The 22,607-nt window shown below is 43.1% G+C and overlaps 2 protein-coding genes across 3 annotated transcripts in view; both read left to right on the top strand.

The window, feature by feature from the left end:
* Positions 1-1,206, top strand: part of TMEM39B (transmembrane protein 39B) — a 17,952-nt gene extending 16,746 nt beyond the window's left edge. The window contains exon 9 of one of the 2 annotated variants that reach the window (XM_004678736.1): positions 72-523. In XM_004678736.1, the coding sequence (XP_004678793.1) occupies positions 72-314 (243 nt within the window). In that variant the 3' untranslated portion in view covers positions 315-523. Of the gene's footprint in view, positions 1-71 lie in introns of both variants that reach the window. The other variant, XM_012722655.1, reaches the window with a different exon arrangement.
* A 1,546-nt stretch (positions 1,207-2,752) lies between these two features.
* Positions 2,753-22,607, top strand: part of KPNA6 (karyopherin alpha 6 (importin alpha 7)) — a 41,094-nt gene continuing 21,239 nt past the window's right edge. The window contains exon 1 of the mRNA XM_004678737.2: positions 2,753-2,831. Coding sequence (XP_004678794.1) covers positions 2,828-2,831 — 4 coding nt within the window. The 5' untranslated portion in view covers positions 2,753-2,827. The remainder of the gene's footprint in view (positions 2,832-22,607) is intronic.

The raw sequence follows: 22,607 nt of genomic DNA on the forward strand, positions 1-22,607 counted from the left end.
CCCAACCCCCACCTACAAGACTGGTTTCTGGAGCCTTCCCTTCTAGTCCTTGCCTATTCTTTCCTGGACAGTTTTTTTTCAGCAAACCTTTGCGGATCCTTAACATTCTGCTGCTGCTAGAGGGCGCTGTCATTGTCTACCAGCTGTACTCCTTAATGTCCTCAGAAAAGTGGCACCAGACCGTCTCGCTGGCACTCATCCTCTTCAGCAACTACTACGCCTTCTTCAAGCTGCTGCGGGATCGCCTGGTGTTGGGCAAAGCCTACGCGTACTCAGCCAGCCCGCAACGGGATCTGGACCACCGCTTCTCCTGAGTCTCCAGAGTGACCCCTGGGACAGCATCCAGGCTTCAGCCAGGGTCTCTGGGAAGGGGCTGTTGGGGAGGGATAGTAAGGGGCAAAACAAAACAAAAAACCGACAAAAAAAAAAAATCCACCAGAGCTTTGTATTTTTGTTACATACTGTTTCTTTCTTTGTAATTGATGTGATTATGAGGAAAAAAGTCCTATTTTTATACTCCCAATTAGCTTGTGTCCTGTATTTCTTTTCCTTCTGGACTGACACAGCAGAGGTGTGGTCAGTGGGGTTCTGGACTGGGAAGTCCCAAGGGTGGCTTCCAGGGCCCCTGTGGGCTCAGCCTTCTCCAGTGGAGAGATGAGCAGGCACTATGGGTCATGGTAGTGGTGATAGCCGGGAGCTCAGAGAGCTTACGTGACTTGCCCCAGGTAACACAGCTAGGAAGTGGCAGAGCTGAGCACAAAGAGTCCTCTGGCAGTGGACACTACTATCCTAGCAGAAGGTGATGTGCGGAGTCATCATGCAGACACAGCCCCGCTCTGTGCCAACTGCTCTGGTAGGTGGTGAGAGTGCCTACTACACTGTGATGGTCTAACAGTGACAATGTACACAGGAGCACAGCAGGGAGGATGCCCTCCAGGCTTTCTGGGGGAGGGACAGCCTGAGTTCTACAGCTCTTTCCTGGATGGATAAGGAGGAGGAAAGGCATTTCAAGTGAAAGAATGGGCCTAGGCACCAACAGATCTGGAACACGCTGGTAGTGTTTGGGGAGGGAAGAGAATAGTTTCCAAAGCAAGAAGGTATGAGGAAGGTGTGGCTGATGGGGTGGGGCTGGAAAGGTTTGCCCGGGCAGGATCTGGGAGGACAAATGGCCCTAAGCTAGGGAGGTTATGTGAAACCAGCCAAATCCCGAGTAGACACAAAGAGGATTGGAGGGTCACCCCGCTCCGGCTCTGTGGAGCAAAGCTGAAGGGCCCCAGGAGCTGGGAGAAGAGACAAAGTCTTAGCCTCCCATCAAGTCAGCCCTAGTTTCTTAGTTTTTTCCTTGAGCCCCTGCTGGCCACAAGACATACAGATAATGGTGTATGGGAGACAGACACTGCAAAGAATACTTTGGGGACTGGAGGCAGGAATGGTGCTAGGCACAGGGACTGAAACAGGACGATAATGCCCCTTCAATACCTGACCAGGAGGGGGAGCCACACCTTGTGAGCAAATTAGGGTACTAAGTGCTAAGGAAAAGTTGTCCCAAGCAAAGAGGATAGATGTAGAAAGAGGCTTTTCTGAGGAGGAGAGTTTTGAATTAGGTGTTGACATAAGTTCATATCATAGAGGGAGGGAGTTAACAAATGTGGATGGAGCATGGGTGGCTGGGTGCGGAGTAGCTCAAGAAGCCAGTAAGGGCCAGCTTGTGAGGAAGAGTGAACTGTCTGGGCATTACCTAAGGGCAGACAGTAGGAAACTGCTAAGCAGAGGGGAGTCACGATGAGGTGGCTGCTGTAAAGAGACAGTGGGTGCAAGCAGAGAGCCTGGAGACAAAAGTCTTGAGAGTCTTTTGCCATGGCCTAGGACGGAATGAAGAATTCTGACCTTGAGTAGAAGCTCAAGTAGGAAGAGAGCTAGGGAGCACTCCCTTTCCAGACAGCTTGGCTCCAGAGTTTGCCTTTCGAGTTGTTTTCCTTAAAGGATCAGGCACACACTAGAGTTGACAATTTGTTCAGCTTCCAAAAGATAGGCCCTGCCTGGGACCAGTGACAAAGAAGTCTTCTGTGGAAGGAATGCCGTGCTGTGATGCAAAGAGGGAAGTCTGATGCGGACCAGCCATAAATCCCACAATTCAAATGCCACATGAATACTTAGGACCTCAACGTCTTCATCTCCAAAAAGGGAGAACTTGTTTCTTGTGTGACTTACAAGTCTGTTTATTCATTTTTTAATTCAATCAACAATTGTTTGTTTATAGAGCACATACTTTGTGCCAGACACAGTCCTAGGGGCAGGAGCTGCAGTGATGGACTGCACAGAAGCTACCCAGGCCCTCAGGGAGCTATCTGAAGATAAACGCTTAGCTTGTTCCTTGGCTTATCTCTATACCCTGGAGCAAGTAATTTTTCTTCTCCAGAAGATTTCTTCTTCACATTCAGGGTCTCTGCATGGCTTAACCTAAAGGCAAAGATAGGTTTTTGAAGAAAAAGCTGCTCAGGGAAAAGGCCACTATAAGAAACTGAAAAGGCTGAGAACTTTTAGGCACATAACTTCATTTAGTAGCTATCTCCCCTACCCCGGCCTCTCTCACCCACTCCTTTCAAGTTTCAGCCCCATTACCTGCCTTTAGTGGGCGCGTTCTCTTTAAGTGGGATCCTCGCAGTAAACTACCCGGAGGGGCTGCGAGCGCGTTTCTTTCCGGATTGAATGTGAAGTTGTTTGTCCGTGTGGGGCTGCCGTCCTGCAGGTCCGCCATATTGTCTGGTGAAGCTGCCGCCGAAGCTGCCGCCGCTGCCGCCGCCAAATAGGAGCGAGCGGAGCCGCGATGGGTGAGTAAGGAAACCAGGCGATCCTGGACTCGAAGTCAGGCGGTGTTGGGGTGTAGGGTCTGGCGAGAGCTGGTCCCGTGTCCGCGGAGGATGCCTGAGCCCCCTCCAGATAGGTTTGAGCGGAGAAGCCAGGCCGGGAGTGCCCCCCAGGCCAGTTTGGGGCCCGCCTGGGGGAGCCTGCTTGGCGGCCGGTTCCGGGAGCACCTTGGCACGCCCGAAGCCCCCACGTGGAGGCCTCGGGCCGCGGCCCACGCATTCCCGGGGGCTGGGAAGAGGCCGACGTTCCAGCCCGTGCCGAAAACGGGCTGGGGGCCGGGCTCGGGCAGCAGGCCCAGGCGGAGCAAAGGGAGCCCTCTCCCGGCGTGTGTTTGACCCGCACGCGTCTTGACTGGATTCCGAGGCTCCCCGGACTCGGGCTGTGCGACCGACGTCGCGGGTTGAGCCCTCCGATGGGGGGAACGCCGGCGAGCCAGCTCCGGCCCCGTGAGCGGGGGCAGCCGGGCCGAAGGTGGCCGGGGCCGCGGGAGGCCGAGGGAACTTCCTCAGCTGGGGCGGAAATGGGCTGGTGCGGCGGGGCTCGCAGTGACACCCTTCGTGGTCAGGCCGAGACCTCGGGCCGCACGGAGCTCGGGGGCTTCGCGTTTCTGGACTGTCGTTAGGAGAAAAGGAGCGGGCGACCTGTTGCTGTTTTTGAAGGAACTCCGCCAGCGGGGCCGGCGCTCGGAGACTGATAGCGCAGGCTCTGGGGTGGCCAGCGGGGCGCATGGGCTCTGGCGGTGAACTGTTCCCCTCGCCCGGCTGTTCCAGTGTGCAGGCGCGATTCTGCTTGCTGTGGACGGCCTGTTCTGCTTGCTGTGCACAGGCTCTATGAGATCGATTCTGATGTCACGCCTGTTTTACAGATAAGGAAACTGAGGCGCGGAGAGGTAAAGTGACTTACCCAAGGTCACACAGTTTGTGGCTAACCCAGGGGGATCACTCCAGAGCGCTAGTTATAGCTGCTGTGCGCTCTAGTCCGGCCCTCTAGTGGCTGGATTGGGCAAAGGGGGAGGAGTGCTTGTCACCCTAGGCAAAGTTACAAAGGTGTTCGGTATTTTTTGCTAGTGGGTCTCCTCTGAAATCTTAAGTATAAATGAAACTGAAAGGCTCCAAAGTGAATTACTTATCCCAGCTCGTGAGAGAGAGAAAATGTGCGTGAGTGAGTGAGTGTGTGTGTGTTTGGGGGGAGCTAGGTGAGATTCTGGGAGTTTTGTAAGAGCCCTGATCCTGAGGAAACAAATTCCCTTGAACTACAAGGCAGTGACTTTGGAATCAGGCCTTCCACTTTTTAGCTCTCACGAAGATTAGTCACTTAAATATCAAAGTGCAGCAAAGCACATGAAAAGTATCTAGCACAGGTCACAATAATGTTACTTCCCTTAACTTTCTGAACTTGCCTTCCCTCTACCAGGGTGGAGGAGCAATATTATCAAGATTCTTGAGGGCTAACTGATTTTGGTATTTGGACCTAGTAAGGACTTGTAAATATCTGAACACCTTCAACAATGCTGGCTCCTCCCCCTTAAGCAGCTTTACTTTTAGAATCCTCCATGCACAGTGATCACATTGATAGGCCTGTCTTTGTAACTACAACTTTATGTATCAATAAAAAATTTTAGGGGTTTTATGTTGTAGAATTTGTGTTGGATTTCAATTTCAGGAACATTGTTGCCTCAGGGAAAAAGCCAATACTGGGTTTACTAACTTTAGTGAAATTAATTTAGTAGCAATTTACTCAGTTTTTACACATTGGAAAACTACCTTAGAGACCTATAACACAGCTGGTGTGTTGTACAAGCACCAAAGCCAGAAATAAGATACTTGCCCATTTTGCTGCTCATAAACTCTTAAAAAAATACCTAAATTTTTAAAGGTTAAGTAAAGTTAGTTCATTTCTGGTAGATCCAAGATGGACATGTTTTGGTAGAGTAACACAGCCTCACCAGGACCCTGAAGGATACTCTTGGTCAAGTCAGGCACTCTCACCTTTTCTCTCCAGCTCCATTCCCAGTACCTCTGCCCTGTCCCACCTTGTCTTTGGGTCCAGACAGTCTAACTGTTAGAATTTGGTTTTGGCTTTGGTTTGTTAATTTATTTTTGCTCATCTTAGTAACTTGGTAATGAAACCAATATAAGGATATGTTTAATCTTAACATTGAATCCAAGTTAGTTTCCAAACGAGTATACCGGACATTGGAAAGATGTCTTCTTCTTTCCAGTTTTTGAAAACTTTGAAGGTGCCTGCTTCAAAACTAGGCCTGTTGGTTGTTGGGAACATTAACACAGCCTGCATGTACATCTCCATGAGTCTGGAACCTGCTCCATTTCACCGCCTTTCAGTGTGTTTACCTTGCATTCTAAATACACGATAGATGATTTCTTCTGTGCCAAGCCTCATCAGATCGTTACAGTGATTTTTCCCTCACTAAAGAGCCTTTTTTCAGGGGGGTGCTTACCGTTCTGAAAATTGCTTATTTTGACCCTCCTCAGCAGAACCACAGCCCCTCAAAACCAAGTTCTGGTAGACAGTGTTTGATCACCATTCCTTGCTAACCAGGAATCTGACCCATGTCTGCCCCTTCCCTCCCAAGGTTTTGATTAATGTAAACTAAACCACTCCTAATTTTGCCTCCCTGGGTAGTGATTGATTTAGGCCTGGCCATGTGATGCAGTTCTGGCTAATTAGATGTGAAGGGAAACCTGGAGCACTTCTGGAAAAGTCTCTTACTTAAAAGAGATTAGTCAGGTTTTGTTTTGTTATTCTTTAATAGCTTATATATTTTATTTTATTTTTATTTCCACATTAAAAAATTATATATGATAGTTTATTTTTACATCATTTTGTGCATTTTTTCACCTCAGTTGTAATCGTGGACTTCCCATCACCACATCACTCTGTACCATCACGATAGTCCCGTGCACTTCCCTCCCCTCACTGTTTTTGATCCCATCCCCCACACCACCCCCACAAAATGTCTCTGGTATATGGCTGTTGATTATTATTATTTTCTCGCCTGGTCCATTATACTCCTGCTATGAGTGAAACCATCCGGTATTTTTCCTTTTCTTTCATGATCTTTTCCAGCTCCATCCATGTTGCTGCAAAAGGCATGTGTTTATTTTTGTTGTTGTTGTAACAGCTTATATTTTAAGTCAGGTATCACTCAAGTGTGAGCACTAACACGAATGTAAAATTTGCTGTGGGTTGGGCACTCACTCAGGACCATACTATCAACTCATTTAATTCTCAGATTATCAGGTTATGCATGAGAACTGAAGTACAAAGAGGTTCAATAACTTTCACAAAATCATAGCTAGTTAAATAGAAGAACCACATGCTCAAATAGTGTGGTTCCAACCAAAATATAGGATTGAGCCACTGAATTAGCCAACTTGGAACTTTTCTCTCTCTGGACTGTGGAAGGCCACTGGAGTTGGCCTTTGAATACAAATAACATTACCTTCCTAACTCAGAACCCTTCCTAGTCAGATTAGCCCATCGCTTTTTAGTTTCCCTCCAGCCTTGCCCATCCACCCCACAGTGCTTTCAGAGAAATCATCACCAACCACCTACCTGAGTGTCCCACCCACAGCATCATTGCCTTAGTGCCTTTCCCTGACCTGCTTCTCCTGCTTGTTAAAAGGCGGTGTCACTGGTCCAGACACTAGGACATGGACCTTCATTCATCTTTGGTTCCTTAGTCTTTTCTCCATCTTTTTTATACTGGCAATTGTTGAATATTGTACATTCCCGGTTAATGAGGTTGCTTTGCTGTAGGTTTTTCTGAGAGCATAACCCCACAAAGAATATTGATTCTGTAGTCTTTAACCTTGCTGAGTCTCTGGCTCCTCAAATTGAAAATATTAATGTCGATGAACATGTTAAAAATCTTTATATCTGTAAAAATAAACTTTGTAATAAAAAAAAAAGAAAAAAAATCTTTATATCAGGGTGCTTCCTGGTGGAGCAACGGATAAGGATGCAGCATTGCAAGTTTGACCACAGCTGCTGTAGTGCGAGTTAGATCCCCAGCCCCAGAGGTGATCCACATGGCATGGCAGACCTCTCCTGACCTGTCCCCTGCTCCCCTCAGCAGTGTACATTGTCGATCTGCCTGTTCTTTTCCCCATTCTGTCTCTGGTGAATCCTCCCACCAGCCCTGTACCTCTGGCTTGTACCCCAGTTCTGTATGCATAAATAAATAAATCTTTAAAAAAAATCTCCATATCAAAAGATACTGTAAATTGTAAGTGTTATTCAGAAGCCTTCCAAATCTCTCCCCTACCAGTACCAGTTCTGCTGTAGCCAAATACTCCTCATCTTAGTTAAGGATCTGTTTATTAGCTAATTCCTTGCTGTTCACAAGATAAAATTATAACCCTGCAGTATGACATTCAAGGCTTTCCTATTGACTTTACTAATTTTATTCCATTAAGATATATTCTACAGTCTACTCAGAGTACTTTCCTTGTTCCTTGGCATTCCTGGAAGAGAAAGTCAGAAGCAATTCTTTCTCCATGTATCTTTTCTTAGGGAAATTTTGTGTTACTTTATTCTTTTTTTATTTTTAATGTATTTATTTATGCATACAACAGCTAGAATGCAGGTGGGGGAAGGGAACAGTGAGAGGATTCACCAGAGACAGAATGGGGAGCAGATCAGGCGGATCTACTGAAATACACTGCTGAGGGGAGCAGCAAGCAAGATAGGAGAGGTCTGCTGCGCCTTGTTGGTCACCTCCCTGACCAGGGATCAGAAGTCTTGATACAGTCGCTGTGAATAGCTTTATAGTGCTGTGGCTTAACCCATTGTGCCACCAGGGAGGCTTACTTCATTCTTTAATAGTAGTTCTCCAACCAGTTACTTATTTTGGGGCTTATTTTCCTCATCTCTAAAATAGGGATGGCAGTGTCTACCTCTTAGGATTGTTGGGATTAAATGAGCTAATGCATATAAAGCACTCTAGCATGATATTTAGCACACAGTGAGTACTTAATAAGTAATAACAAATTATTAGTCACTTACTGAACAAATAAAATGCTTACTATATATCAGTCCCTCTACTAAATATAAAGATTAATCAATTGTCTTTGAGAAGAAAAAGACAGAAACATGAGTACTTGTCAGGAAGTCTTTTAGGGGAGGAGTAGTTATTAATTTCAGCAAATGTTTATTGATTGCCTTTTGTGTGCTAGGATACTATTCTAAATCCTAGGAGTCCAATGGGGAACAAGAAAGAAATCTACCTTTTGGTGAAATCCTGAAGTTTAAATTCTAGTGAGTAAGAAGAGTAAAATCAACTGCATGGAGACCAGTAGGCCAACTGGAGAATGTCAGGACATCTACTGGACAGCTAGTTGTTGCTGCCCCTGGGGGAATATAGGTTTGGTATTGTCTTATTGGTATTGCATAATTTTCCATCTCTTTTCTGCAATCCACTTCTCCCTTGAAGTTGGAAATCCAGATTTTCTTGAGATATTAATGGATTAATATTAATGGATGGATTTATAAACATTACAGGTTAACTTTAAAATTTAAAAACATTAAAGTCTAGGTATTTGAGCCCAAGTATAGTCCAAGAACTGCCTTTTTTTTAGATTTGTTTATTTGTGCATACAGAAATGGGGTACAGCCAGAGGTGCAGGGGCAGTGAGAGGATTCCCCAGAAACAAAGTGGGGAGCAGAACAGGCAGATAGATAAAGTATCCTGCTGAGGGGAGCAGTGGGCGAGACAGGAGAGGTCTGCTGCGCCTTGTGGATCACCTCCAGGGCGGGGTTCGAACTCATAGGAGAGGCCACAGCTTGGCTTAGCTTCGCAGTGCAGTGCTCCAACTCACTTGTGCCAGCAGGGAGGGCCCAGAACTGCCACCTTATATATACATTTTTATTTTTTTAAAGATTTACTTATTTATGCATACAAGAACTGGGGTGCAGGCCGGGGTGAGAGTATTCACCATAGATAGAGTGGGGAGCAGAATAGGCAGGCTGACTGAAATACACTGCTAAGGGGAGCAGCAGGAGGGTCAGGAGAAGTCTGCTGTGCCATGTGAATCAGTCCCTTGTGGGAATCAAACTCATGATGCAGTGGCTTGTGCATAGCTTCATAGTGCTGTACTTTAACCCGTTGCACCACCAGGGAGGGCCCAATTCTATGTATTTTTTTTTTAAAACATTTTAAAAGGTTGAAGATAAGCATTCTTCAACATGTTTATCTTGCTATGATTATGATAGCATTATATACACTTGGAATAAAGTGTACACGAGATTGTAAGTCCATATTTTAAATGGTCATCTAGCTCATTTTAAATTTTGGACTGACTGATCAATTAGTCATCATATTAAATGTTTTGTTTTCTTGTAATGTGGCAGGTAAAACTTTGGTATTTTCAAGGACACAGCACTGCCGTTTTCTTGTTCCTATTATGCTTGCATTATTATCTTCCACTTAGTTTCTTGATTGGACTGTAAACCATTTCTCCATTTTGTGAGTATTAATTGAAATTAAAAATAGACGGCTCCTGAATCCACTTAATAGGCATGCAGTATGTGCAGTATGTTACATGTGAATTAACCAGTATCCTCACCTGCTTGATATAATTCCTGGTCTTCAAGAAAACTTAGGTTTTTTTCTTCTTGCATCCCCAGCTGATCTTCTCCATACTATGGAGACCGATATAAAAATGACAAAATATTTTGGATGTGGCAGTCCAGTGTACTATGGATACATAGAGTAAGGGGGTCTACCCCAGCTTAGGGGCATCAGGAAAGGTCTTTAAGCCAAGTGGAACCTGACCTCTGTGGCATCTGCACCAGTGGCAGAGCGGGAATGATTGAGTATTTCAGAAGCAAAAGATTGGTACGCTAGATAAGTTGTAATAGTAGGATAATGATGTTTGGACTTGATCTCACTGACAATGAAATGACATTTAAAAGGGTTTTAATCTCAGAAATGATAGGGTCAAGTTTATTTATACTAAACTATTCTGGAGACGATGAATTAGATTCTAATAAGTTTTTAAGTAAGAGACTCTTTTAAGTTGTTAGTTCCTAAGTAGTGCAAGTGATGTTGGTAGCAACTAAGGTGGTAATAGTAGGCAGTAAAAGAGTCAGGAATTTGAATCAGTAGAATTTGATTTTTATTTCATCTGACAGCTGAAGTAGAGGGAGTCAGAGTGAAGCATGGCTCCTAAACTTTGGCACCAGGGTGGATACTGATGATGTGAACTGAGATGAGTTTAAATTTGGACATAATTTTTTTTAAGGTTTATTTTTATTTATGCATACAAGAACTGAGATTCAGGCCAAAGGTTCAGGGGTGAAAAGGATCTACCAGAAACAGTAGGGAGTAGAACAGGTGGATCTACTGAAATGCACTGCTGAGGAAGCAGTGGGCGAGTGAGGAGAGGTCTGCGGTGCCATGTGGGTCAGCTCCCTGGCAGATCGCACTTGTGCTGCTGTGGCTGCAGATGGCTTCATAGTGCTGTGTTTTTAACCCATTGCACCACCTGGATGAGAACTTTTAATATTTACTCTTCTGGCCCCTACCCTGTGGCACAGTAGGTTAAAGGGTAGCGCTGTGAAGTTATCTGCAGCCATTGCAGCATGAGTTCGATCCCCGGCCAGGAAGGGGACTCACATGGCAAAGCAGACATCTCCTGTCTTGCCCACTGCTCCCCTCAGCAGTGTACTTTGATCTGCCTGTTCTACTCCCTATTCCGTCTCTGGTGAATCCTCTCACCACCACCTGCACTCAGGCCTATATGCATAAACAAATCTCTTTTAAAATTTACTCTTCTAGCAACTAAAATATATGCAATACAGTGCTGTTAACTATAGTTACCATCCTGTATATTATATCTCTGTGACTTACTTTATAACTGGAAGTTTGCACCTTTTTTGACCACCTTCACCCATTCACACTCCTTCCCTCCACTTCAGCCTCTGGAAATCTTGAGTCTCAGCTTTGTATATATGATAATATGGGCTCAGGTGGTTTTTTTTTTTTTTTTTTTTTTTAAGATTTCACATATAAGTGAGATCATATGATATTTGTCTTTTTCTGTTAGACTTATTTCACTTAGCTTAATTGCCCTCAAAGTCCATCCATATTGCAAGATTTCCTGCTTGCCATTTGTTACTGAGAACATTGTAGTGTGACACACACACACATACACACACACATTTTCTTCATCCTTTCATCATCTATCAATGGACATTTAGGACTTAGGTTGTTTACATGTCTGGACTATTGTAGGTAATGTAATAAATATAGGGATGTGTATCTTTTCACATCAGTGTTTCGTTTTCTTGGCATAAATACCCAGAAGTGAAATTTCTGGATCATATGGTAGCTCTATTTTTAAATTTTTGAAAAAACTCCATATTCTTTCCCATAGTGACTGCCAATTTACATCTCTGACAGAGATGCACAAGGGTTCTTTTTCTCCACATCCTCACCAATACTTATGTCTTTTTTATAATTGTCATTTTAACAAGCCTGAGGTGATAGTGATGGCTTAAACATTTTTTTATTTTAAAACATTTGAAATACTTACAGGACATGGGTGGAAGGGAACCCCTTGGGTATTGGAAATGGAGTACAGATGTAGATTAGGAAGTCATTATTTAAATCTTCAGAAGAGGCCATAATTGTCTGTTGAGAGATGACTAGAATTACTTGTCTTGGGGTGAGGTTAATGGTAGGAACTGCCCTTTTTTAAAGTGTTGACTGTTTCTTTTAGTGTAGTTTGGAGTGAATGCAGATGGAATAAAGGAGGAAAGATTAAGAGAAATGGGCTAGTGTGCTGGGAGAAAGGAAAAGGAGAAATCACCTGTTAATAGAGAGCAAGAAAATATAGCTCTCTTCTTTCCCCCTAACTGCTGGGAAATTACCCACAGAGGGAATTGAGGTCTTTCAGAGTAGGAACTAAGAAGCATTTAGGCCCTAAATGCTTTACCTTGTTAATCTTGGAGGGCGATAAGAGTATGTTTTCTTTATTTTATGAATAATGGAAGTAGAATTTCAAAGATAGTGAATAATTTGTTCATGGTTGGGACTGGAACCCACATCACTAACTCCCAAATCGTGCTCTTTCCCATTACATCATCTTGGAAGGAGTTGATATGGTGGCAGCACTGGATGTCTGTCTATGTCATAGCTTCTGAGGCAGAGGGCATTCCCTTCGTATGGTCTCTCAGTCTGGCTCTTTTCCTCTCTGTTGTCCTGGTCCTATCACACATGAGACCCCACAAGATTGCATCCCCAATTAGCTCTTTGTTGGATTAATATAAACAGGTTAGAAAAATTCCTGTTTTTAATTTGTCAGGCTGTTGGAAAAGTGCCTTCCTGTATTACTGTAAGTTAAAATGACGAGCTAATCAGAAAGACTTATGTAATACAGCCTACAGAAAATGTAGGCTCTTAACTATTTGAACAGTGGGGAATGTCAGGCATAGTGCTAGAGAGGCCAGGTAGCCAACAGGTTTCTTGTGGTATTTTGCTATGTGGGCCTCTTCTTATTTTCTTTTTTAAATACCTGTTTAACCAAACTGGTCTTGTTCCCCAAACCCACCTTGGACTTACCTATCTCCTAATCTTTGCTCCTGATGAACTGCTCTCCCTCCCCAAGTCTAGTACCTTCAGAAACTAACCATCTAGACTTCAGAGATCATTTAGAACTTATCTTCAGTAAGATAGCTCCACTCATGCTCTCTAAACTTACTGTTCACTCAGATTCATTATCTTTCATATCCTTGATGCTGTGAAGTAGAAAGCTTTACACAGTTATCTGGCACCACATATTAAACAGTGAATAATAAACCACTAGTCTGTTTGATCCAATGGACATAAACTCATGGCCTAGGAGTTATGTCTCAGCATTATCACTGCTATAAGCCTGAGTTCAATCACCCTGTGATAGGCAGGGAGCTGACTCACATATGGTACAGCAGACCTCTCCTGTCTTGCCCGCTGCTTCCCTTAACAGTGTATTTCAGTCAATCCACCTGTTCTACCCGCCCCCCCTCCCCCGTCTGCTGAATCCTCTCATCCCCAATATCTCTGGCCTATATCTCAATTCTTCTATGCAAATAAGTAAACTATAGTAATTTTTGGCATATGTATATGAGATATATATGTATGTATCTATGTATATTCCCCCCACCCCTTGATATTTGAACTTTGTGAATGCTAGGGTGATAACAGTGAGTATTTGGGAATTGACTTAAATGGAATTTAAGCTCTTTGGTTTCCCTATTCTAAATGTTCACTTTAGTTCCTTGTAGTATCTAGTAGTAGTGGCACCCTAGAATGGTGAGATTCTGCACTATCTACAATGGATAATTGGAAATTTCTTTTTGGAGAAACTAGCCTGTAACTATCCTAGGTCTTGCCTGCGTCTCTACCACCCTTCCGTTGGTGTGAGAATTGCATTTACATATAGACTCAAGGGCCAAAAGGACTAGTAAATCCTGGGAGAGAATTAGAATTAGAGAACTGGAGCTGTCAACCATCTAGCCGATAACGTACCTCAGTGTTCCACACTTCACTTAGGCCCTGAGTCATGTATACTGAAGAATTTTTCCTGCATGGACTAGTCAAACCATCTAGTTGATAGATTCGACTGTTTCCTACAGTGATCACTGTCCAGTCCAGCCTGAGTATGAGCAATCTTATGGCCCCATGGGGACTGACAGAGTTGTCCAGTGGAGCAGTGTCTCTCATTGTCTTGGTGACTGACAGTTCTGACAGGCTTGCTGGTAACACCTACAAGCCTTATGCTGTCAGACCTGTTCCATACTGTTTTCTTGTTTACAGTACTTACTGGTCATAAAACAGGAATTTCAGAAGTTTGAAAAGCCATTACAAAACCTAACGTACCTTTTTCTAGGACAGCATTTGACTATTTATAAAGTACTTTCATGTACATTCACATTTGATCTTCCCTAACTTTGAGGTAAACAAGGTAAGGGTAGGAAAATTGAGACAGTAGGTAATATAATCAAGGTTATACAATCAAGTTGCAAGACCAGAAATCAGATCATCTGACTTGGTAACTCCTTTCACCAGTACCACACTGTTTTCAGTGTGCCTGTTGGTGTTCCATCCAGCACAGCTGCCTCTCTCAGCCTAGATAGTTCCTTCTAATACAAGTCCATAAAAATATTCTATATATTCACATAATGTAGAGCTTTTAAAAAAAGATTCCTCCCCAAAAAAAGATTGCCAAGCTCTATACCAGACCTATATAGCATTTATCTCAACTCATCCTATTTGCTTTCTATCATTAACACAAAACTGCTACCACCAATTACTCCCTCCTACACACAAAGCCACACATACCCACATATATACAAAGTGGGAGAGGGACCATCAAAAGTAAAAACAGAGAATTAACTCAAATGGCTGTTTTTGTTTTTCCTTTGAAGTGGCAAACTGCCTTCAAGTGACTACCTAACTATCTGCCAGTACCTAAAGTTTCTGTTTGTTTCATAATATCACCTGATGTTTGTATTACCTGTTTCTGACAAGAAGAGGACCACACCTCATATGAGGGATTGGCCAGGAAATGGTTAGAGTAGTAGAACTCAAAAAAGGAACATTGACTCTGTCCCTTCCAGAAATAACAAAGGAGTGGCTAGTATGCTGTAAAGTATATGAAATGGAAAGAACATGGACGTTAGGGCCTTCGTGGTTGCCTACAGTTCAGTGTCGGTGCTGTCACTGCTGCAACCTGAGTTCAGTCCTGGCCAGGGAGCTGACCCACATGGTGTGGCAGACCTCTCCTGCCTTGCCGACTGCTCCCCTCAGCAGTGTATTTCAGTAGATTGGCCTGTTCTGCTCCCTACTCTGTCTCTGTTGAATACATACAAACTCACCCCTCTGGCCTATACCCCAATTTTACACACACACACACAAGAACATGGATTTTAGTCAGAAAGACCTCAGTAAAGACTTCATACTTATTGTCTGGGTCCTTCTGCACTTTGCTTTTGTTTCCCCACCTCTGAAATGAGGGGTCTGTATGACTTGAACTTAAATAGCTAAGTACATTATTCCCTGGGAATGTCTCCTCTATAGAGGTTAAGAATTAGGGAGGGCCCTCCCTCCCTGGTGGCACAGTGGGTTAAAGCACAGCACTAAGAAGCTATAAGCCACTTTAACATGAGTTCAATCCCCGCCTGCGCGGGAGGTGATCCACACATAGCGGCAGACCTCTTCTGACCTGTCCACTGCCCCTCTTAGCAATGTACTTCGATGATCTGCCTATTCTGCTCCCTACTCTGTCTCTGGTGAATCCTCTTGCCACCCCTGCACCTGTGGCCTGTACCCCAGTTCTGTATGCACAAATAAATAAATCTTTAAAAAAAAGAGAGAGAGAGCGAATTAGGGATATTTGGCCCTCCCTGGTGTCACAGCGGGTTAAAGCACAGAATGAGTTTGATCCCCACCTGCCTCAGAGGGGATCCACATGGTGCAGCAGACCTCTCCTGACCCACCCACTGCTCCCCTCAGCAGTATACTTCCTTGATCTGCCTGTTCTGCTCTCACTCTGTCTCTGGTGAATCCTCTCATCACCCCTGAGCCTCTGGCCTGTATGAGTAAATAAATAAATCTTTAAAAAAAAAAAGAATTAGGGATATTTGATACTTGTGAGGGTTGCTAAAGTCTGAATATTACAAAAAATCATTGAGTTGTACATTCAATTTAAAAGAATGAATTGTATGGTATTTGAAGTAAGTTATCACGGAAAAAAAGAGGACTAGAACTTCCTATTCACCAACAGGACACTTAAAGTCCTGTTGAAAGAGACAGGATTACTTAAAGTTGCTAGCACCCATTTCGTTTGCATTAGTAAACGTTAACCAGAGAAGACTGAGAACTGGTAGGCTACTGAGCACATTGGGCTTACAGAAGATGTGTTTTGTGAGGACTGTAAAAATACTGTATTTTAGGGGGGCCTCCCTGGTGACCTACGGGTTAAGTCTCAGCACTGTCACCATTATGGCCTGAGGTCAATCCCCTGACCAGGGAGCAAACCCATATTCTGGTACAGCCAACCTCTCCTGTCTTACCCGCTGCTGCCCTTAGCAGTGTATTTCAGTAAATCCACCTGTTCTGCTCCCCACTCTGTCTGGGATGAACTCTTTCAACCCTCTCTCAGCCCAAGAACTGGCCTAGATTCCAATTCTTTTATGCAAAGTTAAAAAAAATTTTTTTTTGAACACTGAGCAATTGACTGTGTAAAATCTACATGTCTAGTTTCTCTTGAAAATAAGATCTAATAAGTCTAACAATGGCAGCAAAAAAATGTTAAGGATAGAAGATAGAAGAGTGAAAACAGTCTTCAAATACTTGAAAGGATATTGCTTTTTCAGGGATTAGTGTTAATTACCCCTGTACAGGGGTATAGGTCTCACTCAGAATGAGGAAAGCCTAATTCCTGGAACTGTGTGAAATGAAATAGACAACTTTTGGAGCAATGTTTCTTATCATTGGTCATGTTCAGACATAAATACAGGTATAGATCAGGGGAATGAAGAGTAATTCAGAATATCACAGAGACTATACAGGCCGATTCAGCCCATGGATAAAATGTCAAGTTACATGGAATAGAGTGGGATTCTCTCTATCTATATATAATAGTAAAAATTAATACAGAATTTTTGAACAACTGAGCAATTGACTGTGTAAAATCTACATGTCTAGTTTCTCTTAAAAATAAGACACAAAAGATTTTTTTTCCTTCCTTACTGATTATATTTTGATGAAGATATGGGAGAGATCTACCCTACTGCTGTCACCCTTTCTGGTTCTAGAATCAAAGCTTAACGAGTAGACTCTAAAATCACAGCCATTTATTCATTCTTGAAGGCACGTTTCAGAAATGCTTGGCTTTCCGAGTGTACTCTTCACGAGTGTTCTCTTCATGAATAAAAATTATGTAAGTACTTATATTGCTTTATTTTAGCTGCCAGGTAGCTGACATTTCAAAAATGCAACTCAGTTTTAATCAAATATGACATCTCTGGGTTCTATTTATATGCTGTCACCATTCTCCAACTTCTCTATTCCTATTCCAGTTTTTTTATTCCAAAATTTTGCTTTTGTATTTCTGTTTTGTTGAATTTATCATAAACCATTTCAGATCTTTTGGGAAATTGAGTTAAAAATGCCACATGGAACATTTGAGAGCATATATGCACAGTAGACACAAAATTTGAATGTTCTAGAGGTGAGATGTGATGAGGTTTTGAGTTCACGCTGTTACTAGAGGCTGTCAGTAGAAACCAATTTGTTCAAAGATTTGAGCAATTTGATGTCAAAGATGAAGCTGGGCACTAGGGCTTACATCTCAGACTATCACCACTACAGCCTGAGTTGGACTCCCAGCCAGGGAACTGACCCACACATGGCGCAGCAGTCCTCTGCGGTCATACCCACTGCTCCCTTAGCGGTGTATTTCAGTAAATCCACCTGTTCTGCTCCCCACTCTGTCTCGGGTGTGTACTCTTATCCCTTGCATCTCTGGCTTACACCTCTGTTCTTCTGCAAAAATAAAAGAAAGGTCACACATGCAAAACAAAACTGGTACTGGTGAAAGAAGTAAGGACAAATTTTAATCAATAATGTACTGTTCCACTAGGGAGTTGTTGAGTAGGGGCTCAGTAGCCAGAGAAGGAAAGTCTATACAATGTGAAGAACAGGGTGGTCCATATAAAAACCCTTTGGATTTACTAACTAGTATTTATTTACTGAAGTTAAGCTCCCACAGAGACTGAAGACAGATCATTTATTCAGGTATTGACCGGAAGGTACAAGCAGTCTTGAAATTTTCTCAGGCACACACTTCAAGAAGCTGTTGAAATTATATTAGTTATATTAGTGTTTTTGTTCAAGTCTTACAGACCTAGGTTGAGAAAGAATTCAGAGGCATCAGGAGTTTGGTCAAATGGAAAATCTTTGGTACAGTTGAAAGTAAGTTTGCCAATCTGTCAACTTTGGCTGACAATAAGACCAAATGAGTGGCACTAACTCTGAACTAGGGAAGATAAGAGAAGAAACTGGTTTAAGGAGAAAGTGAAGTGGACATAGCCAATAAGCATTTCTGAATACACTTTTAGGCAGGAGTTTGTGACTGAGCAGGAGACTATTCGGGGTCTCTGGTAGTGGAGAAAGCCTCTTTAAGGAAATAATTGAAACAATTTGCTAAAATTTTCCACCTTACTTCATTTCTTTAACAGTTGACATCTGACTGTCCTTTTTATAATACAGAGTGAGAATGTTCCATGTCTGATACATGTTGTCCAGGTTCCATTGCCAAGAATGTGTTGTCTGAAATACCTGTTTAGTTTTTAAAGGTGGGACTCCACCCTTTGCTTGGTTTTAGTATGTATGGAATGTTATAATAAGATATAGTAGTGGTGGTCAGACAAATGGAAATGGGGAGAGGGGAGACAGAATTATACTAATGTGAAATAAATGTAGTATTATTTTAATAAAGTTTAAAAAATGTATTGTGATGTAGTAAGAAGGTCCTTTTTTTTTTTTAAGATTTATTTACTCATACAGAACTGGGGTACAGGCCAGAGATGCGGAGGGTGAGAGAATTCACCAGGGACAGAGTGGGGTGCAGAACATGCAGATGGACGAAGTACACTGCTGAGGGGAGCAGAGGGCGGGTCAGGAGAAGTCTGCCGCACCATGTGGATCTCCTCTGTGATCGAACTCATGCAGAAGTGGCTTAAGCTTTTTAGTGCTGTGCTTTAACCCGCTGCGCCACCAGGGAGAGCCAAGAAGGTCCTTCTTATATGAAACATACTAAAGTTATTAGAGTGAAGTCCTGCATCATGACATGCAATTCTCACACGTTCAGTTAAAAAAAGAAACGCGTATCTATACTTTGTGTAAAACAAGTATGGTATCTTAGTAGAGAATGTATAATTGTTGAGTGTATTATTTCAAACCTTTAGCTAGCAGATTGAAAATCAGCAATACCAAAATTTTGCCATCAACTTTATATGCATTCACAATAATTATCTAATATGTGGGCCAGCAAGAAGAAAGGCAAAATTTAAATCAGTCTGTGTTGTTTTCTTTTGGTATATTTAATAAGAAATTGGGCGTAGTAAGTTTTAGAAAGAACGGTCTTCATTAGTCTCTGCATGTCACCTGTCTTGTGTGCTGTCTTCCTTCAAATCTCAGCATCATGGCTGACTCTATTTTGGAGGAATTTTTATTTCATTAGTTTTGATGGAATAGGTGTGCACTATAGTTTTGTGATTGGTTGATTTGTGGTCGTGGGAAAACATTAACTACAAATGAAAAACTTATGTCTAAAAGTCAGATATAGTGGATGAAGTAACAGTTTTCAGTTCCTTGTTCATATGCACTAATTAGAGAATTGGTTGCCTGTAATACTGACGTTAAAATCACTGACTAATAAGGTCAAGATAGAACCTGTCTAAGGGTGGGAGCAAAATTTAATAGTGTATCTATTGAGAGGGATGGAAAGTAGTTCTCATATGTTGGATGAAAATAAAAGATCTGGGCCTCCCTGGTGGCACAGAGGTTAAAACTCAGTGCTATCAAGGAATCACCAGCCACTGAATTTTCCCTGGCTAGGAAGCTTGAGTTCGATTCCTGGCCTGGAAGCTGACCCACATGGTGCTGCAGACCTATTTTATCCACTGCTCCCCACAGCAGTGCATTTCAGTAGATTCACTTGTCCTGCTCCCCACTCTATCTCTGGTAAATCTTCTCATCCCTGCACCTCTGGCTTACACCCCAGTTCTTCTATGTAAAAGTAAACATGAATCTTAAAAAAGAAAATAAAAGAAACAATCTGACTTTACTAGATTGCCATGGGAAGCTGGACCAAGATGAACAGTAAGGAAGGCTTTGCCATGGAGACTGGTAGGATTGGAGTCACCAGCTCATCTGTGGGTACTTTCCCAAATCCAGGAGAAAGTTCTGGAAGTTGGCCCCCAAGATGGACTACAAATGTAAAAATATCATGCTTGCTACAGTAAATATCAGGCTGATAATAGACATGCTTTCCAGAGCAGGATTCCCTATTCTAGAAGCCACAGTTTTTTGTCTTCAAGTGGGCTCATTAGATGACTGACAACACCTGAAGGGCATCCAGAAATTTCCTAGCATCAGCTACCCAGTCCTCACCCCAAGTTCCAAAGTCTTTCAGGGAACAGTTGCTGCTTGAGCCAAGGTAGTGACCATCTTTGGAACTGCCTCAGCGCTCTTTAACCAAGAACATCAGCTGTTCTTTGGATAGGAATTTGCAGTGGTTTGACAAAATCTGGAAGTCAGCTCAGGCAGCCACTGTCCCTGAATGGGAAGATCTTCCCAGCTAAAATAGCTGAGGGCTCCAAGAAGTATATTCAGGGAGCTGCTGTGAAATCTCTCAGGGGACACCATTGGTGTGGGCATACCAGGTGTCATGAAGGACCTGCTGCCTGTTGTCATGCAAGAGGAGCGATGACTGCCCTGTCTGTTCAGTGCCATGACATTTATGGTCAGGACTTGGCCAACACTTTGATGGTCCTGCAGATAGAAATGAGTGTGGTGGATGCTTCTATAGCAGGACTTGGAGGCAGTCCGTACACATGGGTTACATCAGGAAACCTGGTCACAGAGAACCTTGTCTATATGCTGATTGGCTTACGCATTCACACAGGTGTGAAATTCTGGAAGCACCAAGAAGCGGTGACCATTGTCTAGCACCCAACAGAAAAACCAGCCTCAAAGTCACTCAAGCCCTCTTAAACTGTAAGCCCCTGTGTGTAACCAAAGCCCTGAGAGCTGTGTGGGAGTAGGGGCACGAATGCATGGACACATGGGGCTGAAATGAGCTTAATCAGGTACCTCACCTGCACTCAGTTTTCTCCTGAAAGGAGGTGAGGGACAGCAGCTGCTTGGCCTCAAGCCCTCCCTGCCACATCTGGGTAGGAGTTAGGAGGCTTCAATGGCTGATTTCTTACTTTCTTGAAAGAAGGAATATTAAGTTGGGAGACAATGGTTTAATCTTCTTTAGCTCTATTCCCAGGGAAATAATTAGAAATGACTGACTACATTATAGTGTTTTGGGGCTCATCTCCTTTGAAAATTGCCATTACCTTGAAAATAAAACTTGTTCCCTTGTTTCTTAGAACTCTTTTGGGTTCTTCTAAGTAGATGCCTTTAAGAAATTGCTTCTTGCTTTTTTCAGACATAGACCATGAACATAAGACTTTGATTTGGGAAGTCCTAGAGCCACCACCATTGTTCAGGATGCTTTGAAAGCTTGAAAGCTGTTGTACACACAACAGCTGACTCTATATAGTATAACTTTATCTGAGACAATGCGTGATTAAAATTTTTATGAACCTCAAAATTTTAAACAGACCACTGGATGAAATAATATTGTAGTAATCTTTTTAAAATGTTTTTTAAAAGATTTTTTTATGCATACAAGAACTGGGGTACAAGCCAGAGGTATAAGGGGTGAGAGGATTCACCAAAGACAGTGGGGCAGAACAGGCAGACTGACTGAAATACATTGCTGAGGGGAGCAATGGGGAAACAGGAGGTCTTCTATGCCTTGTGGGTCACCTCCCTGGCCAGGGTTCAGATTCTTTGCTTCAGTGGCCACAGATAGCTTCATAGTGCTGCGCTTTAATAACCCCTTGCGCCACCAGGGAGAGTACAATTGTAGTAATCTTGCTACTCACTAAGTGTATTTCCTGTGACTCAGATATTTCATCTGTCAATTAGATGCTTTCATTTGCTATAACAGAGTCCCACAAACTGGGTGGTTTAAACAAAAGAAATTTATTTTCTCACAATTCTGGAAGCTTAGAGTTCAAGATCAAGGTGTTGGCAAATTTGGCTTTTTCTGAGCCCTCTCCTGGGTTTAGAGATGGTTGTCTTCTGGTATACATAGGCCTTGCTCTTCTTTTGTGTGCCTCTGTTTCTTCATCTCATTAGGACGCTAATTATAGTGGCTTAGAGCTTTACCCTAATATCTCCTTTAACCTTAGTTACCTCTTTAAAGAGGTATCTCCAAATATATTCATATTTTGAGGTACAAGTTAGAACTACGACATATGAATGGTAAGGGCACATAATAAGGGCCCATGCCTAATTTGTATTATCATTGCTGGTCCCTTGGCTCTAAAAACCAATTGTTGATTGCCCTTAGCAAGTAAGGGAGTATGATAGAAAAAAAGCCCTTTGCCTGCTGGTCCCTGTAGGAGAGCCCTACCCACCTTTGTTGCTGGTACCAGAGGTGCTTCTGCACTCATTCCTTCTCCCATTTGAACCTCCCTGCCTGGCTTCTCCAGTGAAGTCACAAGCAAATATTTGTGATAGTTTGTTGTAACCATGGTGACTAAAGAAGCACAGCCTGATTCTCTCTCCAGCTTCACTGTCAGCTCTGCTCCAAGGAGGGGATAATCCTTCTTGGAGAGCCCAGGCTCAGTCATGAAAAACCATGCGTCAGGAAATGGGGGACAGCATCCACAATGCTGCCCTTAGGAATCTGTCCCTTGTCTGTTAGTCGCCATGCATGGGGGTAGTCAGGGACCCCAAAGCAAAGTCACCAGAGCCCCTGAAAAAAATTTTTTTAAGCAATAAATTCACTTCACTTTACCTTTACCTGGTGGTGAAGACTTATACATTGTAAGACCTGCTTCTGCTGCTGGTTCTTGAATCTACTTTCCGGAATGACAAAGAGGTACCT

The sequence above is a fragment of the Condylura cristata genome, unplaced genomic scaffold, assembly GCF_000260355.1.
Source record: "Condylura cristata isolate star-nosed mole 26May11 unplaced genomic scaffold, ConCri1.0 scaffold00008, whole genome shotgun sequence".
Taxonomy (NCBI): Eukaryota; Metazoa; Chordata; class Mammalia; order Eulipotyphla; family Talpidae; genus Condylura; species Condylura cristata.